The sequence below is a fragment of the Maniola hyperantus genome, chromosome 26, assembly GCF_902806685.2.
Source record: "Maniola hyperantus chromosome 26, iAphHyp1.2, whole genome shotgun sequence".
Taxonomy (NCBI): Eukaryota; Metazoa; Arthropoda; class Insecta; order Lepidoptera; family Nymphalidae; genus Maniola; species Maniola hyperantus.
The window spans coordinates 4,993,466-5,012,889 of NC_048561.1; the positions used below are offsets into that span (position 1 = coordinate 4,993,466).

The window sequence follows — 19,424 nt, forward strand, 5'->3', positions numbered from 1 at the left end:
CGATACATCTTTATCAAGCCATGGTTCGAAGTATAATGGAATATAATTCTGTAATATGGTCTCCGTACTATGCAGTTCATTGTCATCGCTTAGAAAGCGTACAAAAGAAATTTATTCGCATTTTATCTTATCGGCATCATTTCGGCCATAGGCGCACACCTTACCACGACAGACTGAAACACTTTGGGTTACGAACTTTAGAATTTCGCCGGAAGTATTATCATTTAATGTCTCTACATAGGATTATTCACTCCAAAATAGATTCTCCTGTATTGCTGTCGTTGATTAATATTAATTATAATGTCCGATTTAGAAACCCTAGAACTTTTGCCCTTAGTGTATATAAGAACAATACTTCCTTTTACAATCCCGTTGTCCGTATGTGTCGCCTGTATAATGATCTTTTCACAGCTAACCGTAATATTGACATTTTTAATAATAATTTGAACACATTTAAAACACATATTAATCAACATTTTGCATCTTCTCCACTTTAAGTATATTTTTCATAGTTAATTTTCTTGTATTTCTTTTTTCTGTGTTTTTATAAATTGTATCTTATCAGTTAGTTAGTGCATATATTTATTTAAGAATTGTTGTGTACACATATTTAGGGTTACCGCTTAGATTTAATCTATTGTTTTTTATTTTTATTTGGACCATTTATAGCTGAAACCTGTTTTGTGTGCCTTTATAATAAAATAAAAATAAAAAAAAAATCTAATGCTTACGTACTAATCATTATGTGTATTGGTTTTTAGTTGATAACTAATCATGAATGTATAGCTAATCATACTTTATTTCACAGGCAGTGTGTTTATAAAAGTGTAGCGACACTCAAGTTAATTAAATTAAAAGTGAAACGTAGTAAAGAAGGCTGCGTCGCAGACCTTGTGTTAGCAGTATAGGCTCTAAGATTCCGTATTCAGACCGGCTGATGCGGTAGAACGGTGTTCTATATTTTTATACATATCGACTGTCGGTTAACATTTTATATCAAGCCTGTTACCATTTCGAGTGAATAATAAGCGTCGGTTCACAACCATTTTCGTTCAGTCGTCGTTTAAACTAAGTGTTAACATTCGAGTGAACGATAATCGTATCGTACATAGCCGACGTTTACTGTTTAGTCTTTGTTAACCTGATTAGGTTTTATGTGACTTAATAACTTACAACTATTAGATCTAAAGTTTAAATATATGATTGAGTCCTATGAGATCCAACTACTTTAGGTTGTATTAATGTTCGTGTTTATAATTGTATAAACTTTTATATTTAAAACTTAATGGTAAGTGATCATGTGCAGCATATGTGCGTTGTATATGCTTATTTGAATAACTCGTGTACCTATACTTTGTTTATAATCTAAAACTGTATTACCCTGCCTTAGTAATACTATTGTGTTTTTGTGTATTTTATTCATAATGTTGTCATTTGTAAATTGATATAATAAGTTGTGTCACTTGTTTACATAATATAATTGTGTCTCATGTTCATTTGTCTAACGGACAGTGTTTTGTCAGTTGTCATATTTTGTGATTGATTTTTATTTTCATAATAAATATGTATTGTGTTCTAATGAATGATGTTTGATTTGAGACTATGGTCTCGTGTGTGAACCCGTGAAAACTACTATCCTTTTAAAACCGTAAGTAGCGATTACTCCTGTAGTTCAGTCTGAACTGGCAGTGCGTAAAGCTCAAATTGAGTTGAGCACCTCTAGATTTTTTTACTAGTTCCTATCTAAACATACGGAACAGAGGTCAACTTACGACAGCTGTCCTTTGTGTCCGCATCTGGGAATTATGTACCTCCGCTGCTGATATTTCCACGAAGGCAGAACTTCTTGTTGGTGCTCCAACACACACACAGGCGCAGTTTCGGTTTGTCATCCAAGTGGCTGGATGCAAAGCGAAATTTTTGTTCAGCGGCACGCGCGGCGCGCAGTCTTAAATGCGACGCGTGCGCGAAATGACCCCCTTGATAAAGGACCCCGGATGGGTTCGAAACTAGTCGGGCTAACGTCGACTAGATACGTGAGTATAGCCGTAGAAATATACTTATATTCTGTTTTAGGTAATGAGCTAAATGACCGACCAAGGCAACTAAGCCAGCTCAAAATACAATGGAAAAGTATGAAAATAAATGCCAGGAAGAGTTTTGGCAGCTACAAAACAGAACTACATAAAACTGGTAGTGGCACAAGACCAGCAACACCTGATGAAATAATATTAGAAACTAGCTTCTGCTCGCGGCTTCGCCCGCGTGGCCTACAGCCAGTGGCGTGCACAGGGTTTGAACCTAGGGTAAGCATTAGGTAGCTAACTACCTATTTAATGACAGGTCATCATAAAAAATGAGCACTAAGCCATTTCAACTAGGGTAAGCAGTGCTTTTATGCCTCTATGATCTGCACGCCACTGCCTACAGCAAACAAATGGCTTTTTTTCCCAGAAAAAACATTACATCAGGACGCGCACCCTGAACGATTGATTGATTGATTGATAGAAAATTAAGTTATGATAAAAATCCAGTTAATTACCAAAAAGATGATTTAATTTTAGTTAGAAATGAGAGTACCAACAAAATGGATCCACTGTATAAAGGACCATATTTAGTAATTAAGGATATTGATCCTAATGTTGAAATAATTAAAAAGAATAAAACTGAAATTATACATAAAAATCGTACAAAACCTTACAAAAGTTAATTATAATTTTATTATGTAATCATAAATTTTACAATTGTTTTTCATTGTGTTCAAAAGAATTAAAGATAGTCTAGTAACCTTTTTTAAGTAAAGGTACTCTAAAGGAAGTTAGGTACTTTAAAGGACTCTTTGTATTATTAGTTAATTAGTGTGTTATAGACTTACTTGGGTAATCATGTAATCATGTGATCAGCAAAACATTGCTGTGTTCCCGGGTGTAAGGAGAGTCAAGGTAGGTAGCCCTTATACCCTAGAATATGTAAATGGTTAATTTTTTAAGGAAATTAAAAAGTAAAATCTTCAAGGGGTGCCATATATGCACAAATAAACTTACAGCAGCAGATGGAGATGGGGGCGAATTTATAAAATTCCGAGAATATGCAGGCTTACGTAGGCTTTGCTATCCCAGCAGTGATTTGAATCAGTTATTAACGGATGTAAAGCATATAATTCATGAAATGATTAAAAAAATATTGAGAAGAGATACCTTCACGAATTTTTAAAAACAGCAATATTTACGATAGTAGATTTTGAATTGTTTGCCCATAATAAAGAAAAAAATATTGATTACATTATAAAACTAACAAGATTTATGATTTATAATTATTGTAAAAACATAAACAAAATAATGACAGGCAAATCAAAAATTTATGATGTAAATGATCAATTTCAATTGAAAACGAGTAAAAAAAATTGCGTTTAGGAAAGTGGACTTGAGCCCTTTTGAAAATAACCGTTCAAATATTTTTCATTCGCGACATTAAAAGTACTAGCGGATGACGAAAAGTATGTCGCTGATAGGGAAAACATACCAGAAAACATTGAATCATCTGCAAATGTTGATTGTTGAATTCAATCGTTACTTGCCAGAATATTTCGAAACTGAAACTAAAGTTGATCAAAAACTGATTCGCAATCCTTTTAGCACGGATGCTGTCAAAGTTACAGATTAAATCTAGGAAGAATTCCTTGAATTTCAAAATGATAGAAACTGTAAGGATGTATTTCAATCTAATTCACTTAAGTTTTGGTGTAAAAAACAATTTCTTACATCAAAATCAGCTTTAAAAAAACTGAGTGATAGTGAGTGTGAGAAGGAGAAGCTGCTGGAAAGCTATTGAAGCCTCTTTTAGTAATTGTGGTGAAGCTTTCCGTAGCGCTAAAAGCCTAGAACTGAAAAGCGTATTAAGAAAGAAGTCTGCTTTAATTCGTGCCGAAACATACAATGCTGGAGGTGGTCCTAGTTACAGCCCCTGATCTTACAGATACACCGGCACTAGAGTTTCAACAAACTGAAACAAATGGTTAGGACAACTACAATCAATGAAGAATGAGATAACTTCCTTGGAAAGCAGCTGTATTTTAAACAATTACGAAACTACCAAAACTGAAATGACCACGTACCGTGATTCACTAAAAGATCTTCAAACAGAAACTGTGTTAGCACTGTTCAAGATTAAACTACAAGACTACATGTCATGGAACAACATGACAGACCCAGCAACCTAGTGTTTCAATGTCAAAATTTCAAAAGTACAATTAAAAAAAAAAAAAATGTGTACCAAGACCACAAAAATGAGAATTTGATCTCGATAGTAACTCAGATGTCAAAAGTTGTATCGTGCGACTTAATCACCACTGCACGCACATCGCGAAAATAAATAAAGATGATATAATGAAAAGGAGATGGCGCTAGTTACGGATACAGCTAAACCCAGGCACCGCCGGGGGAGTTAACATGTCGTCCAGCAGTCCAGCTTCGTATCGAAATTCGCCATCTCATCACGTCCGGCACATGGCATCATCAAGGTCTGCAGTCACTTCCGTACGTGATCTCTGGTGCAAAAGTGACAGAACTTAAGAATAGTAGAGGGGAAACCAATATAAAATCAAGAGAGTTAGTATTAAGGTAACATTAATCTAGCCTAAGTACTTAGTATTGTAACTTAGACAGTAAAGAATAAAGTTAGTTAGTAAAAAGCCTTCGTTTCTCTTTATCCACCCTGGAACGCCGCTTACGTAATTGACGCAGTCGGTAGGATTAATTCGACCATGGAGTTAATATTAAAAAAGTGATGTTGCAAGAGAATATAGTTTAGTCAAGTATGCCAAATTGGCACAGCTGTTAGTTATAACTAGTGAGAACGTAGAAGACTTAGTGCAAGAAGTACTCAGGTTAGAGAATAGCTTAGCTTTTATTCATGCTTCTAGCATGCATTACACTATGATCGATATAGCTACGTTGGAGGAAATGGTCGCTAAACTTAAGTACAGGCGGCGCGGGCAAACACAAGCAACAAAAAAGAGAAACGAGCAAATTACATTAGAATAGTGCTCGATCTACCCCAATTGATCATTTTTGGAGAAAACCCAGTCAGAATTACTATCACACCAAATAGTTCAAAAAGGAAATTTCATACAAATTCAGACTTGCAACAGAAAAGCAAGGTTAATACATTAACACATTATTTAAAATATAGGCCTCTATCTGGTACACCAGGGACTAGTTCACAGGCGGCGCGGGGAAACACAAGCAACAAAAAAGAGAAACGAGCAAATTACATTAGAATAGTGCTCGATCTACCCCAATTGATCATTTTTGGAGAAACCCCAGTCAGAATTACTATCACACCAAATAGTTCAAAAAGGAAATTTCATACAAATTCAGACTTGCAACAGAAAAGCAAGGTGTCGCCTGAAATTGAAATCATTGAGGAGGCGAAACTAATTAGCCCGCGTGTTTGTATATCACGTGGGAAAGAACACGTTAGTCCTATGAAGTCTTCATAGTAGAATGACATGGTACCTATACGTATCGATCATTGAGTAGTCAAACGACGAAACTATGGCCTTTCTCGAGGCATATCAAAGTGAACCGTGCATATGGAATCCGAAGGACGTAAACCATAAAAAGATAAAAAGAAAGAAGCAGACGCTTGGAAGGCCTCCTACGCACTGGCGACCATGGTCGCCGCGACCTGGCCGCGGCGGCCAGTGAATTCTGGACTTTATATGGCAATCGCTATAGCCCCTACGCACTTAGCGGCCAGCGACCAGCGGCCACCGTTGGCCGCGGCGTCCAATTTGATGCCACGCGACCAGCGACCAATCGTGGCCGTCGAGAACATCACTTCTGTATTAAAATTCATCAGTGCTACCGCATCGGCCGCGGCGACCAGACGTGTAGCTAGCTACAGAGTGATTATTTTACAATGGCCAATTTCGACACGGAAAGGTTCATAATTGAAGTTGAAAATAGAAGAGGTTTATGGGATTTAGCATCAAATGATTACTCCAATAAAGTCCAATGAAGTCGACTGCAAATTTTTCGGCCGTCCACATGTCGCGCTTGCCTACGCACCGGCGACCATAGCCGCGGCGGCCTGGCCGCGTCTATGGTCGCCAGTGCGTAGGAGGCCTTAAATAAGCCAGTTAAAGAACTGAAGGCGAAAAAACAACTTCAACGTCTTCCATCACTTCCATATTTGTCTGCACACCTTGCCTGTCCGTAATGGTCGGTTCACATTATTCCAGTAGCATTCCAGTCCAGCATTCCAGTCCAGTGCTGGAATGCTACTGGAACAATGTGAACCTGCACTGGAATGTACCCATTCCAGTGATCAATCCAGTCCAGTGACTGGAATGACGGTCTATTTTTCATTCCAGCTCGCCCATTCCAGCGCCACTGGAATAGTGTGAACGGCCAATCCAGTGCTTGATTACACGTTTTACAGTGAACACGCATTGTTGTTTTTTGTGGAGTTCTATAGCTAATTCCTAACAATGAAATTAACTGAAAACCAAACTCTTCTGTTTGTTTCTTTGTATAGAGAACATGTGTGTCTGTGGGATATCACTTCAGAATTTTATAAACACAAAGGCATGCGCCAATCCGCCCTGCAAAAAATTTGTGAGGGTATGCAAATAGAAGGTTTTACTGTAGAAGATGTAAAAAATAAAATAAAAAGTATGCGATCTACATACTACCTTGAACTGGACAAGATTAAAAAATCCTCCACTTCTGGTGCTAGTGGTGATGTTTACCAGCCGAAGATAAAATGGTTCGCCGAGTTCAATTCATTTATAAGAAATGCAATGGTGAAAAGAAAAGTACAGGTTTGTTTGTTAAGAAATTAAATTATTCAGAATTTATTAATGAAATTATATAATTCTAAGATTATTTAGAATGAATGATAAATTGAAATGAATTTTCGTCTACAACCAGTGACTATAAAATTTACAGTTACCTACTTTTTAAAAAATCATATTATTTTGCCACGGTACTTTCCCTTCGTTCACAAAATAATTAGTATACTGTGTTCTTTTCTCTCTTGCACTTAACGATGAATGGTTACTGCCTTGCTGTGTGATACTGTTTAAACCGCGTACGTCAGTTCTCCACATACCTTCAATCAAACTGTGGGTATCAATATCATCGCGGTCAACAGAACAAGTAGTTAGATAAGCGCTCGACTTTTTTCGTAACCAGTTGTGTAGAGAACAAGCTGCAAATACAATGTGATCCACAGTATCTATCTTTGTCGAAATAGCCTTTTCGAAAACTCGAAATCGGTTTGCTAATATTCCAAAAGCATTTTCGACAATGCGTCTGGCACGTGATAATCTGTAATTAAATATTTTTTCTTCAAAACTTAAATTGGGCCCAGGATATGGTTTCATCATGTATGTTTTTAATGGAAAGGCAGCATCAGCTACAATTACCCCTCCTTCTGGTATAAAGCCGCTAGTTTCCAATTGATTATAGATAGAACAGTTTTTGAAAATACCACCATCAGATGCACTTCCATTTGCTCCTACGTTGATATAGGTAAAGCAATAATCGTGGTCTACAAGTGCCATTAAAACAATGCTATTATCTTTTTTATAATTAAAATTCACACTTCCATACTCCTTGGAGCCCGTAATTTTAATATGTTTTCCATCAATCGCTCCGTAGCAAAGGGGAAAGTTCCACTTATTCCGAAATCCTTTCTCGATTTGTCCCCATTCGAGTGGCGTACTTGGTACCTGTAATAAAATAATAATTTTATTTTCAGGAAAATACAGAATCTCAATCTAGAGTGCGGGCTGATGACGATCCCTCCGCTTTTGCACCAGAAACTCCTACACCAGAAACTCCTACACCGGAAACTCCTACACCGGAAACTTCTGCACCGGAACCACGAAAGAAGAAGTCTAGATTAACAGAGTTATCTGCAATTGTCAAAAACATGAAGGAGATCAAAAATGACTTCTCCAACTCAGAAAGAGAGGAAGATGAATTTGATATCTTTGGAAAATACATTGCAACGCAATTAAGAAAACTTTCCACAGAACAGGCTATCCTAGGCCAAGAAGAAATACAAAAAGTGGTAACAAAATGTAGACTGAACGATTTGAGATTTAGTAATACGAGTTATTCTCACATACTACAAGCGCCTGGTCCAAGTTCTAATACATTTTCAATGAGTCCAGCATCTACTACAGACACCCAAGCCACTGATGATTCACTTAATTTATTGTGTGAAGATACAGAATACGCCAATATTATTATGAATGCTTTCAATCAAGCTTAAATGTGAAATAGTGTTAAGTATGAGGAAATTATAATAAAGAAAATTAGTTACCTTGATGTGATCTTTTAATGCCCTTTTTATTTCTTGACAAACTTCTGATATGATTTGCGATATAGATGATTTTGGCAACCGAAACAGATGACTGAGGCTTCTGTAACTATTTCCAGTAGATAAAAAGGATAGAGTGACTTCTAGTTTTAATTTTGCAGGTATGGCATCTCTTAATAATGTATCGTTACGTTGAATATTGTTTGAAATTAATGATAACAACTCCTCAAAATTTTCTGCTGTCATTCTCATTGCCAATCTATATTCATAGGCATCTTCTGATTTCAGCTGTTGCAAAAGCATTGTTGAGCCTCCTTTTACATTTCTTTCGCTTATCCAGTTTCTCACCCAAATCCGCTTTTTTCTTTTTAGTTCTTCTTCAACTACATCAGTTACTTCTTCTAACAGTAATAATTGAACAGTTTTAAAACAATTTCTAAACTCCTTTCTTGAAAGCATTGTCACTATAGTGTTACCGATCTAACAGCTTTTGAATGACTGGAATAATGTGGACGATATAATCCAGTCCAGCACTGGACTGGATTAACTCGCTGGATTACTGGACTGGAATAATGTGAACTGACCATAACACACTAACACACTCGCAAGTGATAAATCTAAAACACTTTATAAGAAAAGTTGGTCAGTCTCGAACGGAGTCTCCTCGAAACCGGGGCGAATCGAGGTAGTAAGTATCTCTTCGGTCGGTATCAGGGCTCTGCCGGCGGCTGTTGACCTTTTATATCCCGTGTACCTACTCGTGGGAACTGTATGGATAATCTTCCAAACCAACAGAACCTTTCTAACACCACTGGTGGAACAACTCAGGAGCAGAGGAATGTTTTGGACTCTGCACAACCTGAGACCTCACAGGAACGGAGGACATTAACGGACTTCAAACCGGAACTTCTGGCTTCTTGGAACTTTTTATATATTTTGATGTAAGTACAATAAAGTTTATTTTTATTTTTTATTTTACATGAGTATGATCTTTTTCTTCTCCCAATGTATTTATTATCAGTTGAAAATAGGGATTGTAAGAACCAATACATATATGACAGAAAATTGTAAGAACAATTTAACATTTTCAGTGTGAGATTTCATACAAATGACATGGCTACCTATACAAGCAAGTTGTAAAAGCCACACTTCATTTGGCAGATAGACAAAGATGGCAAACACGACTAGTGACAAGACACTATTGTACCTACTGTTTCTTGTATAATTTAATTTTTTTTTTATAAATATTTTGATGTGAGTACAATAGTCTTTTTTATTTTTTATTTCACACGAGTAATGAGTATGATCTTTTTCTTCTCCCAACTTATTAATTATTATCATTTGAATACAGGGATTGTAAGAACCAATACATACATGACAGAAAATTGTATGAACAATTCAACATTTCAGTGTGAAACTTCATACTGCTACATACAAGAAAGTTGTAAAAGCCACACTTCACACTATAATACAATTTCTTCTTGTTTAATTTTAAATTGTTTTTATTCATATTTTGATGTGAGTACAATGAAGCATTTTTTATTTCGCATGACTGTGATGTTTTTCTTCTCCCAACAAATTTATTATCATTTGAATGTAGGAATTGTAAGAACCAATATTTACATCACAGAAAATTGTAAGAACAATTCAATATTTTCAATGTGGGACTTCATAGGAATGACATGCTACCTATACAAGCAAGTTGTAAAAGCCACGTTTCATTTGATAGATAGACAAAAATGGCAAACACGACTAGTGACAACACACTATTGTACTGTTTCTTGTATAATTTTAATTTTTTTAATAAATATTTTTATGTAACAAAGTTTTTTTTAATTTTTTATTTCACATGAGTATGATCTTTTTCTTCTCCCAACATATTAATTATTTCAAGATTATTGCAAGATAGGCTTGCTATGATTAAGACAATATAACAATGATAAGATACAGTACGCGACAGAAAGTAATGTACATGGGCCTTTAGAATGACATTTCGGCTTTGTAGACCATTGTCTCTATCGCTCATACCTTATGACGTTTTGTCGGCCTCAACGACAGATACAATGCTTCACAAATCAGCTATCTCCTTCTAAAGGTATGTACATTACTTTCTGCCGTGAACTGTAGACTGCATCATTGCCATCATGCGCTAAAGCATCAAACGACAACAACACAACAATGTCAAAGCATCGAACGACAACAACACAACTATGTCAAAGCATCAAACCACAACAACACAACAATGTCAAAGTGATACAGGAACTGTAACAACTGTCTAGCCATTTCTCCCAATCTTCTTGAGAAGGAACACAACGCAACCACTTTAGATGTTTTATTGATTGAATTTTTATTTTAAAAGAATATTAGCCATGTTAAATGACTAATATTCCCCTTTCCTCTCCAACTAAGCGTCAAGCTTGTGGTACGAGTAGGTACGACAATAGTGCAACAGGCAGGGTTTGAACCGTCAACCTTTGGTTTTCAGTCCACTCCTTTACCCGTTGAGCTATTGAGGCTATAATTTGCAACATTACCCTGTTTAAGTGCTAACAGAAGCTGTTTTCACCATCTGCTAACTTCACTTAAGACTTCAGTATTACATTTTTGTGAGTGAAGTGAGCAGGAGCACTTTAATTGAGTAACATCAATCATTTCTGTTAACAGCAACACAACCCCTGAACTAATGCAGATGAATGAATGAATGAAATATTGCTTTATTGTACACCATAAGGTAAATACAAATTTACAAGTTGAGGAGGATTTAATGATTAGTGTGACACAGTTCAGGATAAGGTTGTCAATACCTTAATAATAAAATATTAAAAAAAAATATATTTTCCTAAAAAGAAGCCAAAAAGAGACGCTGCAGTTATTCCTTTCCATCAATATTAAAAAAGACGAAGCTTAGGAATTTATGCTGACATTTTGGAGTGTTTTATAAAGTTAATTAATAAAAAGCTTTTACTGTAGAAAAAGCTCAAAATAATAAATGAACCGGCACCTTTGCTTCGGGCTTCGGCACATGGTATTTACACTTTACATCATTTTTCAATTTTGTTATTGCTTCGTGCCACTTATTTACACAATATAACATGGAATTTATTCCAAATTAAATGAAAGACCTCCTAATAGTGAAGTGCGAATCAAACAAAGTAAAAAAGGAAGACCATACAAAACACCACTTCAATTTCAAAATGGCTGAAAAGTAGTAAGGACGCCGCGCCGGTCGCAGAAGTTTGCAAAGGCTGGCTGTCACAGTGTTGCAAGGTCTTAATTTGAAATTTCACTTTACTACCCTGCTTATTCAATAATATATAATATATATATATAAATATTATATTATATATTATTGAATAATTGAATATATATATATATAAATATTATATAGTAATATATATTACTTATCTATGAAATAAATTTGAATTTGGAATTTTGTAGGTAGGTATTTGACATGTATTTGAAGAATCAATTTTTTTTAAATATATGTTACAGCCCTGGACGTCAGTCCTTTAAGGCCTTGAAGAATAAAACCAAAGACCAAAGAGAGCCAAACTAAACCAACAGTTATACAGTGCGACAAGGCTTTCTTGGCACTTGAATGACATTGACAGAGGGGCACTGTTGGAGACACAGGATGGTGTACTAGTACTACGTATAAGTACTTCCTGTAAGTACCAGGACATAGAGATAGTATTCACGATTTAAAAGAGGCCGAGAAATGCCGACAACTCGCTGCCGGTGTCAGACTAAGAATCAAGTAAATTTGGCAGACGCGTATACCCGAAAGAGACAAAACAACAAAAGAAATAATACTTACGTATGAAAGGTTATGTTTTATAATTTGCGTTCGCTACAACTATGCACCATAAATGGCTTGTAGACATTTTCAATACTAAATTTAAAACAGAAAACTAAATAAAAACTCGTAATATTTGCAATAAATTACTAACACAGAGGTTTGTTGGGCACAAAATACAACATGCCCAACAAAAAAAGCTAAACTATGACAAAGACAAAAAACTGTGTTTATATCTCTATTACTCTTCAGACTTGCTCCTTTTTATACACCTAGCTTGCTCTAACAAGGTATTATTATTTTAATGCCGGTCGCCGGTCTCGTCTGAGCTGCCGGTACTTTAGTAGGTAGGTAATAGGTATTCGTAGCAGCCAGCTGAGTGACCACTATTCGTTCATCTGCGTTGAATCTGTCTCAGTAATAGGTAGTGTTCTGCATGTGTTCTGTTCTGTGTTTCAGACTAGTATCATAGTATATAGTGATCTGTGTGTGTTTCTGAGGCAAACGGTATATGTTATTGGTCTGTGAACGGTATTTTAAAAAATACCAATGTACTCTGTGTTTAAAACCGCTGTTAGCAAAATAAGTAAAATCGCTATCTTGGCGTGATCTTGTGATCTTGGCCAACGGTGGGATCGCAGGGTGGGATAGTAACCTTGTTTTATCAGTGTGCATTGTGATTTGCAGGTTCACAAAAAGACGCTGTTTAGATACTAGTGTGCCTGATAGGTATACTCTAGCAAAATGCCATGTTCTTGCGCCTTTGGGTGCAAGCGGACAGCCGGTAAGCTTCATAGTCATAGTAAATCAAGTAAAATAGCACTGAATTTTTTGAAACCCTAAGTCTTGAAACACATTGCACACCACTATATTATTATACTACCTTCCACCATATTAGTCTACGATTTAATTTACAAACATCTTTTCTAAAACCATTAACTTACTCAAAACATAATGTAAATTTATTAGTCTTCAAACTTAAGTACCTAGGTATGTATATTTTATTTAAAAGTTCTCAAAGAAATACAAAATATAGATAAGCAGGCGAGAAAGAGGCGATCTAATTGAAACTTACAAAATACTAAATAATTATTATAATGTCCCAAATTTTGAGAGCATGTTTCCGAGAAGGAGCAATCCAAGATTTAGGGGACATGATATGAAGCTACAATATCAATTTTGCCATCGTCAAATCCATTAAAACACTTTCTGACCAACAGAGTTGTTCACATATGGAATAAATTGCCTAAGGATGTGGTTATGTCAAGTTCTGTGAACCAGTTCAAGAATAGATTGGACAAAAATTTGGAAGACTCGAAGCACTTCTGATATAGAGTAGATAATAAACATCATACTAAAATTCAGCACATGAATTATTGTTTTTTCAACTTTTTCCAGGTGTTCCAATGCATAGATTCCCAAGTCAAGAAAAGTTTCCTGAGCGCTTCAAGACTTGGGTAACTCTTTGTGGAGGAAAACTTGAAACGTCTGCAGACTGTCACGTTTATAAGGATAAACGCGTTTGTGACATACATTTTGAGGCAAAAGATCACAACCGTAACAATAGACTCAATGCCTTAGCAGTTCCTTCACTTCATTTGACAGGTAAGAATTCTTAAATATATAAGAGGAAAAGGTGACTGACTGTTCTATCAACGCACAGCTAAAACTACTGGACGGATCAGGCTGAAATTTGGCATGTAGACAGAGCCTTATGACGTAGGGATCCGTTAAAAAAGGATTTTTGAAAATTCAACCCCTAATGGGGTGAAATAGGGGTTTGAAATTTGTGTAGTCCACGCGGACGAAGTCGCGAGCATAAGCTAGTCTAAATATATAAAAGGAAAAGGTGACTGACTGTCTGACTGATCTATCAACAGCTCAGCACAGCTCAAACTACTGGACGGATCAGGCTGAAATTTGGCATGCTGATAGCTATTATGACGTAGGTATCCGTTAAGAAAGGATTTTTGAAAATTCAACCCCTAACGGGATGAAATAGGGGTTTCAAATTTGTGTAGTCTACGCGGACGAAGTCGCGAGCATAGGCTAGTTTATCTATATTTATTACTAGATGATGTCCAGAACTATTTCCGGGAAGCAAGCTAACTCTGTGCCAAAATCCATACTAATATTATAAATGCTAAAGTGTGCCTGTTTGTCTATTTGCTTGCTTATAACTGTTTAACGGGTTAAAGTATAGTTATCCGGTACCTGCGTACGGGGGTGTGAGAGGGATTTCCCAGAAAAAGGGAGCCCCGCTTGGCGGAGCTCCCTTTTTCTGGGTGGTTTAAAAAGAAATAACCAACCACGAAGGGGCGGCGGGATGGCCTTCTGACCTAACCCATCCAAGTTGGGGTGCCCCCAAGTCCCGAGCTCGCTCCGCTCGCTCTTGCAGAGACCTTGGGACGCCCCACCATGCGGCGAAGGGTGCATGGTGGTGGGTAGGGAACATCCCCCATCCCTCTCTCTCAATTCCCCTACTCCTGCCAAACGATAGTGAATTTTGACCGTTATGATTTTACAAAAAAAAATTTTACTGGAAAACTATGCGTTTCCGCAAGGGGGAAAGTGGGGGGGTGGCCCTCCCCCCTCCCAGTCCCGTGCGCACGTACCGGATGACTATACCCAACCTGTTTAACGAAATGATCTGCTTGACGAAATTTGGTACAGAGATATTTTGCATATTTGCATTTTGAATAAATAATAATTTTCAGATTCACGTCCTGAACCAAATGTTTGTGGCCAACAAGAACAGACAAGTGCAAGTGAGAGGATTCCAGTGGAAGACAATACTAACGTACTGATTGATATGACCATACTGTCACTAGATCGAGGTATGTATTCTACACAGACAATTTTAGGCAGTGGTCGGCAACTATCGGCGATTTTCTCTCAAGAAACGCACAATATCGGATTTATCTTAAGATCGACGAGGAATTTTAAAAAGCCTTCTAGCTCGATACATCTTTATCAAGCCATGGTTCGAAGTATAATGGAATATAATTCTGTAATATGGTCTCCGTACTATGCAGTTCATTGTCATCGCTTAGAAAGCGTACAAAAGAAATTTATTCGCATTTTATCTTATAGGCATCATTTCGGCCATAGGCGCACACCTTACCACGACAGACTGAAACACTTTGGGTTACAAACTTTAGAATTTCGCCGGAAGTATTATCATTTAATATCTCTACATAGGATTATTCACTCCAAAATATATTCTCCCGTATTGCTGTCGTTGATTAATATTAATTATAATGTCCGATTTAGAAACCCTAGACCTTTTGCCCTTAGTGTATATAAGAACAATACATCCTTTTACAATCCCGTTGTCCGTATGTGTCGCCTGTACAATGATCTTTTCACAGCTAACTATAATATTGACATTTTTAATAATAATTTGAACATATTTAAAAAACATATTTATCAACATTTTGCATCTTCTCCACTTTAAGTATATTTTTCATAGTTAATTTTCTTGTATTTCTTTTTTCTGTGTTTTTATAAATTGTATCTTATCAGTTAGTTAGTGCATTTATTTATTTAAGAATTGTTGTGTACACATATTAAGGGTTACCGCTTAGATCTTAATCTATTGTTTTTTATTTTTATTTGGACCATTTATAGCTGAAACCTGTTTTGTGTGCCTTTATAATAAAATAAAATAAAATAAAATAAATGTACATTCCGTGTAAACGAAAGAGATGCATATATCAAAAGTTGCTCTCTGACTATTCACACTGCCGGTGACGAATCGCTTTACTAATTTTGTAGTTGAGCGACGAGCTTTCAAAAATAAACTCGCTCAGCGATATTCATTCAGCGATGCTCGCTCGCTTGAACACTTGTAATGTGCGCGCAGGTTTGCACAGGACTGAGCGACTGCGGGCGAATGGCGCGAGTAATCGCTCGTCGCACTTGCACACTCGCTTGTAGCCCAGCGACAAAACTATCGAAACTACACACTCGCTTCCCGCTTATCGCCAACCCGTTTATAGTTTCTAGTTCAACCCCCAAGGGGGTGAAAAAAGGGTTTGGAATTTGTGCAGTCCACGCGGACGAAGTCGCGAGCATAAGGTAGTTCTTACAATAAATTCAAAAAGAGTTCTCGCGGCTGAGGAAAAAGGCACCGTAATTAAAATATCACTTGCTTTAACAGTGAAGGAAAACATCGTGAGGAAACCTGCATGCCTGAGAGTTCTCCACAATGTTCTCAAAGGTGTGTGAAGTCTGCCAATCCGCACTTGGCCAGCGTGGTAGACTATGGCCAAAACCCTTCTCACTCTGAGAGGAGAACTGTGCTCTGTAGTGAGCCGGTGATCAGTGGCGTGCACAGGGTTTGAAGCCAGGGTAGGCATTAGTTAGGTAGGAACCTGTTTACTGGCAGGTCATAATGTAAAATTTGCATTAAGCTATTACAACTGGGGTAAGCAGTGCATTTATGCCTCTATGACCTGCATGCCACTGCCGGTGATGGGTTGATCATGATGATTTGTATTTGCAGAAGCAGTGGCCAGCATTGAAAACGACCATGCTTATAGTGCTTTTGGCAAAAGGAAACCACCTACAGTCAAACTAGTTCAAAGAAAACCAGCTATCACAAAGAAAATGCAAGGTAAATCATTTTTGAGTTTTATATTTTATACTTAGAGTTCAACAAAATATGTTACACTAGCTCATACCCGCGACTTTATCCGCGTGGACTACACAAATTTGAAACCCTATTTCACCCCCTTAGGGGTAGAATTTTCAAAAATCCTTTCTTAGCAGATGTCTACATCATAATAGCTATCTTCATAAGTGCGGACCAAATTTCAGCCCGATTTGTCCAGTAGTTTTGAGCTGTGCGTTGATAGATCAGTCAGTCAGTCAGTCAGCTTTTCCTTTTATTACCCGACTAAGGCAAAGCCGTAAGGAACATTTATGATTTTCTAACTTTTTGAAGTTATTTGCGTTTTAAGTAATTAAATATCACTTGCTTTAACGGTGAAGGAAAACATCGTGAGGAAACCTGCATGCCTGAGAGTTCTCTATAATGTTCTCAGAGGTGTGTGAAGTCTACCAATCCGCATGGTAGAACCCTTCTCAGTCTGAGAGGAGACCCGTGCTCTGTAGTGAGCCGGCGATGGGTTGATCATGATGATTTGTATTTGAAGTTGCAGTGGCCAGTACGGAGAACGACCATGGTTATAGTGCTTGTGGCAAAAGGAAACCACCTACAGTCAAACTAGTTCAAAGAAATCTAGCTATCACAAAGAAAATGCTAGGTAAATCATTTTTGAGTTATATTCTACTAACTGATGCCCGCGACTTCGTCCGCGTGGAATTAGGTTTTTAAAAATCACCCTTTGATTTTCCGGGATAAAAATACCCTATGTCACTGTCCAGGTCTTTATCTATACCCATGCAAAAAATAACGTCAATCCTTTGCACCGTTGCGACGTGATTGAAGGACAAACCAACAAACAAACACACTTTCGCATTTATAACAAGGGTACTGATAAAATAAAATAAAATAAATAAAAATCTTTTTTATTCGTATAAACTTTTACACTTAAAGGTGAAGGAAAACATGGTGAGGAAACCTGCATGCCTGAGAGTTCTCCATAATGTTCTTAGAGGTGTGTGAAGTCTACCAATCCGCACATGGCCAGTGTGGTAGACTATGGCCAAAAACCCTTCTCACTCTGAGAGGAGACCCGTGCTCTGTAGTGAACCGGCGATAATGCCCATCTCTAGTTACTTACAGTCCGTACAAAATGACTCCTCACGCGCTATTTTAACTCTGTGGGTCAACTGGCATGGCAAAAGTACGGTTCACCTTCAAAATACGGAGTAAAATCGTTATTTTGACATGAAATTTGACACAAAAACTTAAAATGGCGTGTGAGGAGTTAAATTTTACGCGTTATATATTATTTAAATATTTAAAACTACAAATAATTCCCACTAAGCACATAGTTTTCATTTTACAGTTCCGAGAATGAAAACTTCGAAGCCATACTCTAAGGAGGCAGAGAGAAAAATTAGGGATCTGCAGTTCGAAATCCTCAGATTAAGGAGAAGGTGCAAATTTCTCGAATATAAGCTGGAAGATGCAACAAAACTGACTGACAACGAACCACAAATAACCACAACTAATATCACACTACCACCAGAAATATTCACACAAATTTACGTCACACGTCCGGGGATGAGTCACAGAAACTCAAATGTGCACCAAATTTTAACTTAATAGTCCAGAAAGTTAGGATTTCGGTGCAAATTTGCTGTGACAAACAGACACACAAGTAAAAAGTCAGGCTCACGCACCGAGGGTTACAAGCCTTTTTAGGGTTCCGTAGTAAACAAGGAACCGTTATAGTTTCGCCATGTCCGTCCGTCCGTCCGTCCTCGGTTAATCTCAGAGACTTAGTGCTAGAAATCTGTAATTTGGCATTGGTATAAATATTAATCACGCCGACAAAGTGGTGAAATAACATTGTGATAAATATTTTTTTTTAAGGTAGCTAGCTCCCTTAGTACATGTAAAGTGGGGATGAATTTTTTTTCTCGTCTACCCCCTAGTGTGGGGTATCGCTGAATAGGCCTTTTAAAAATACTGTGGGTATGGGAACATCATTTTTCGATTTCTAGATCCGTTTGTAAAATATGATGTTTTAAAGTGCTAATTTTATTAGAGTCAAGTGTCGTCGTCGTGTGTGTGTGTGTGTCCCCCTCTATCAGCCAAATGGTAGGAACGTGAAAAAAATCACAGCAGTATATATAATCAATTTTAAAGGAAAACTATCATGGCTAAGTAGGGTTCACAGATTAAGGAATTATATCTGTATTTCAAGGTTAATTGTGACTACGGAACCCTACATTGCGCGTAGCTCGCCACGCACTTGCCGGTTTTTATTTTGGGCAGTTGCAGTCGTGTAATAAAAGCAATTTTAACAAACTATTTTGTTTTATTTGACACATTCTTTTTTTTTAATTCTTCCCTAGTCAGCCCGCCAGCGCTTGAGACAGTCGGGGTCGTTGCGGTAGCTGGTACGCTGACTGACGAACGAACCGCGCGGCAGACACTCCCGCCGTCGAGTATGGACTAGGTCCCTTCGACCTTTAGAAGGAGATAGCAGATGAAATTTGTAGAGAATTGTTCCTGTTCCGAGACCGACAAAACGGCATATTGGTATGAGTGACAGAGACAACGCTCTACAAAACCGAAATTTCATTCTAAAAGCCGATGTATATTACTTTCTGCCTCGTACTGTACCTATCTAATTTTTTTTAAGTGGCGAGCAAA

General features: G+C 37.2%; 1 protein-coding gene across 5 annotated transcripts; it reads left to right on the top strand.

The window, feature by feature from the left end:
* The first annotated feature begins 724 nt into the window (after positions 1-724).
* LOC138404252 (uncharacterized) lies at positions 725-19,076 on the top strand. 5 transcript variants are annotated; one of them, XR_011238260.1, is made up of 8 exons: positions 725-2,306; positions 9,130-9,275; positions 12,818-12,914; positions 13,529-13,735; positions 14,848-14,967; positions 16,638-16,748; positions 17,290-17,400; positions 18,109-19,076. XR_011238260.1 is itself a non-coding variant. In XM_069507795.1 (7 exons), the coding sequence occupies exons 2-7, from the start codon at positions 12,875-12,877 to the stop codon at positions 18,366-18,368; spliced, it is 849 nt and encodes a 282-aa protein (XP_069363896.1). In that variant the 5' UTR covers positions 725-2,306; positions 12,818-12,874; the 3' UTR covers positions 18,369-19,076. The 5 variants fall into 5 exon arrangements, 4 of the variants coding, with proteins under 4 accessions (XP_069363896.1, XP_069363895.1, XP_069363898.1 ...); XM_069507795.1 differs by lacking the exon at positions 9,130-9,275; XM_069507794.1 differs by lacking the exon at positions 725-2,306 and having other exon boundaries at positions 8,962-9,275.
* The last annotated feature ends 348 nt before the right edge of the window (positions 19,077-19,424 follow it).

Bases quoted from the DNA above. Each gene is read 5' to 3' on its own strand.
- LOC138404252 (XM_069507795.1), top strand. From the start codon at position 12,875: ATGCCATGTTCTTGCGCCTTTGGGTGCAAGCGGACAGCCG. The intron at 12,915-13,528 runs GTAAGCTTCATA...AACTTTTTCCAG, and splicing joins TGGGTGCAAGCGGACAGCCG to GTGTTCCAATGCATAGATTC. The intron at 14,968-16,637 runs GTATGTATTCTA...TTGTATTTGCAG, and splicing joins CATACTGTCACTAGATCGAG to AAGCAGTGGCCAGCATTGAA.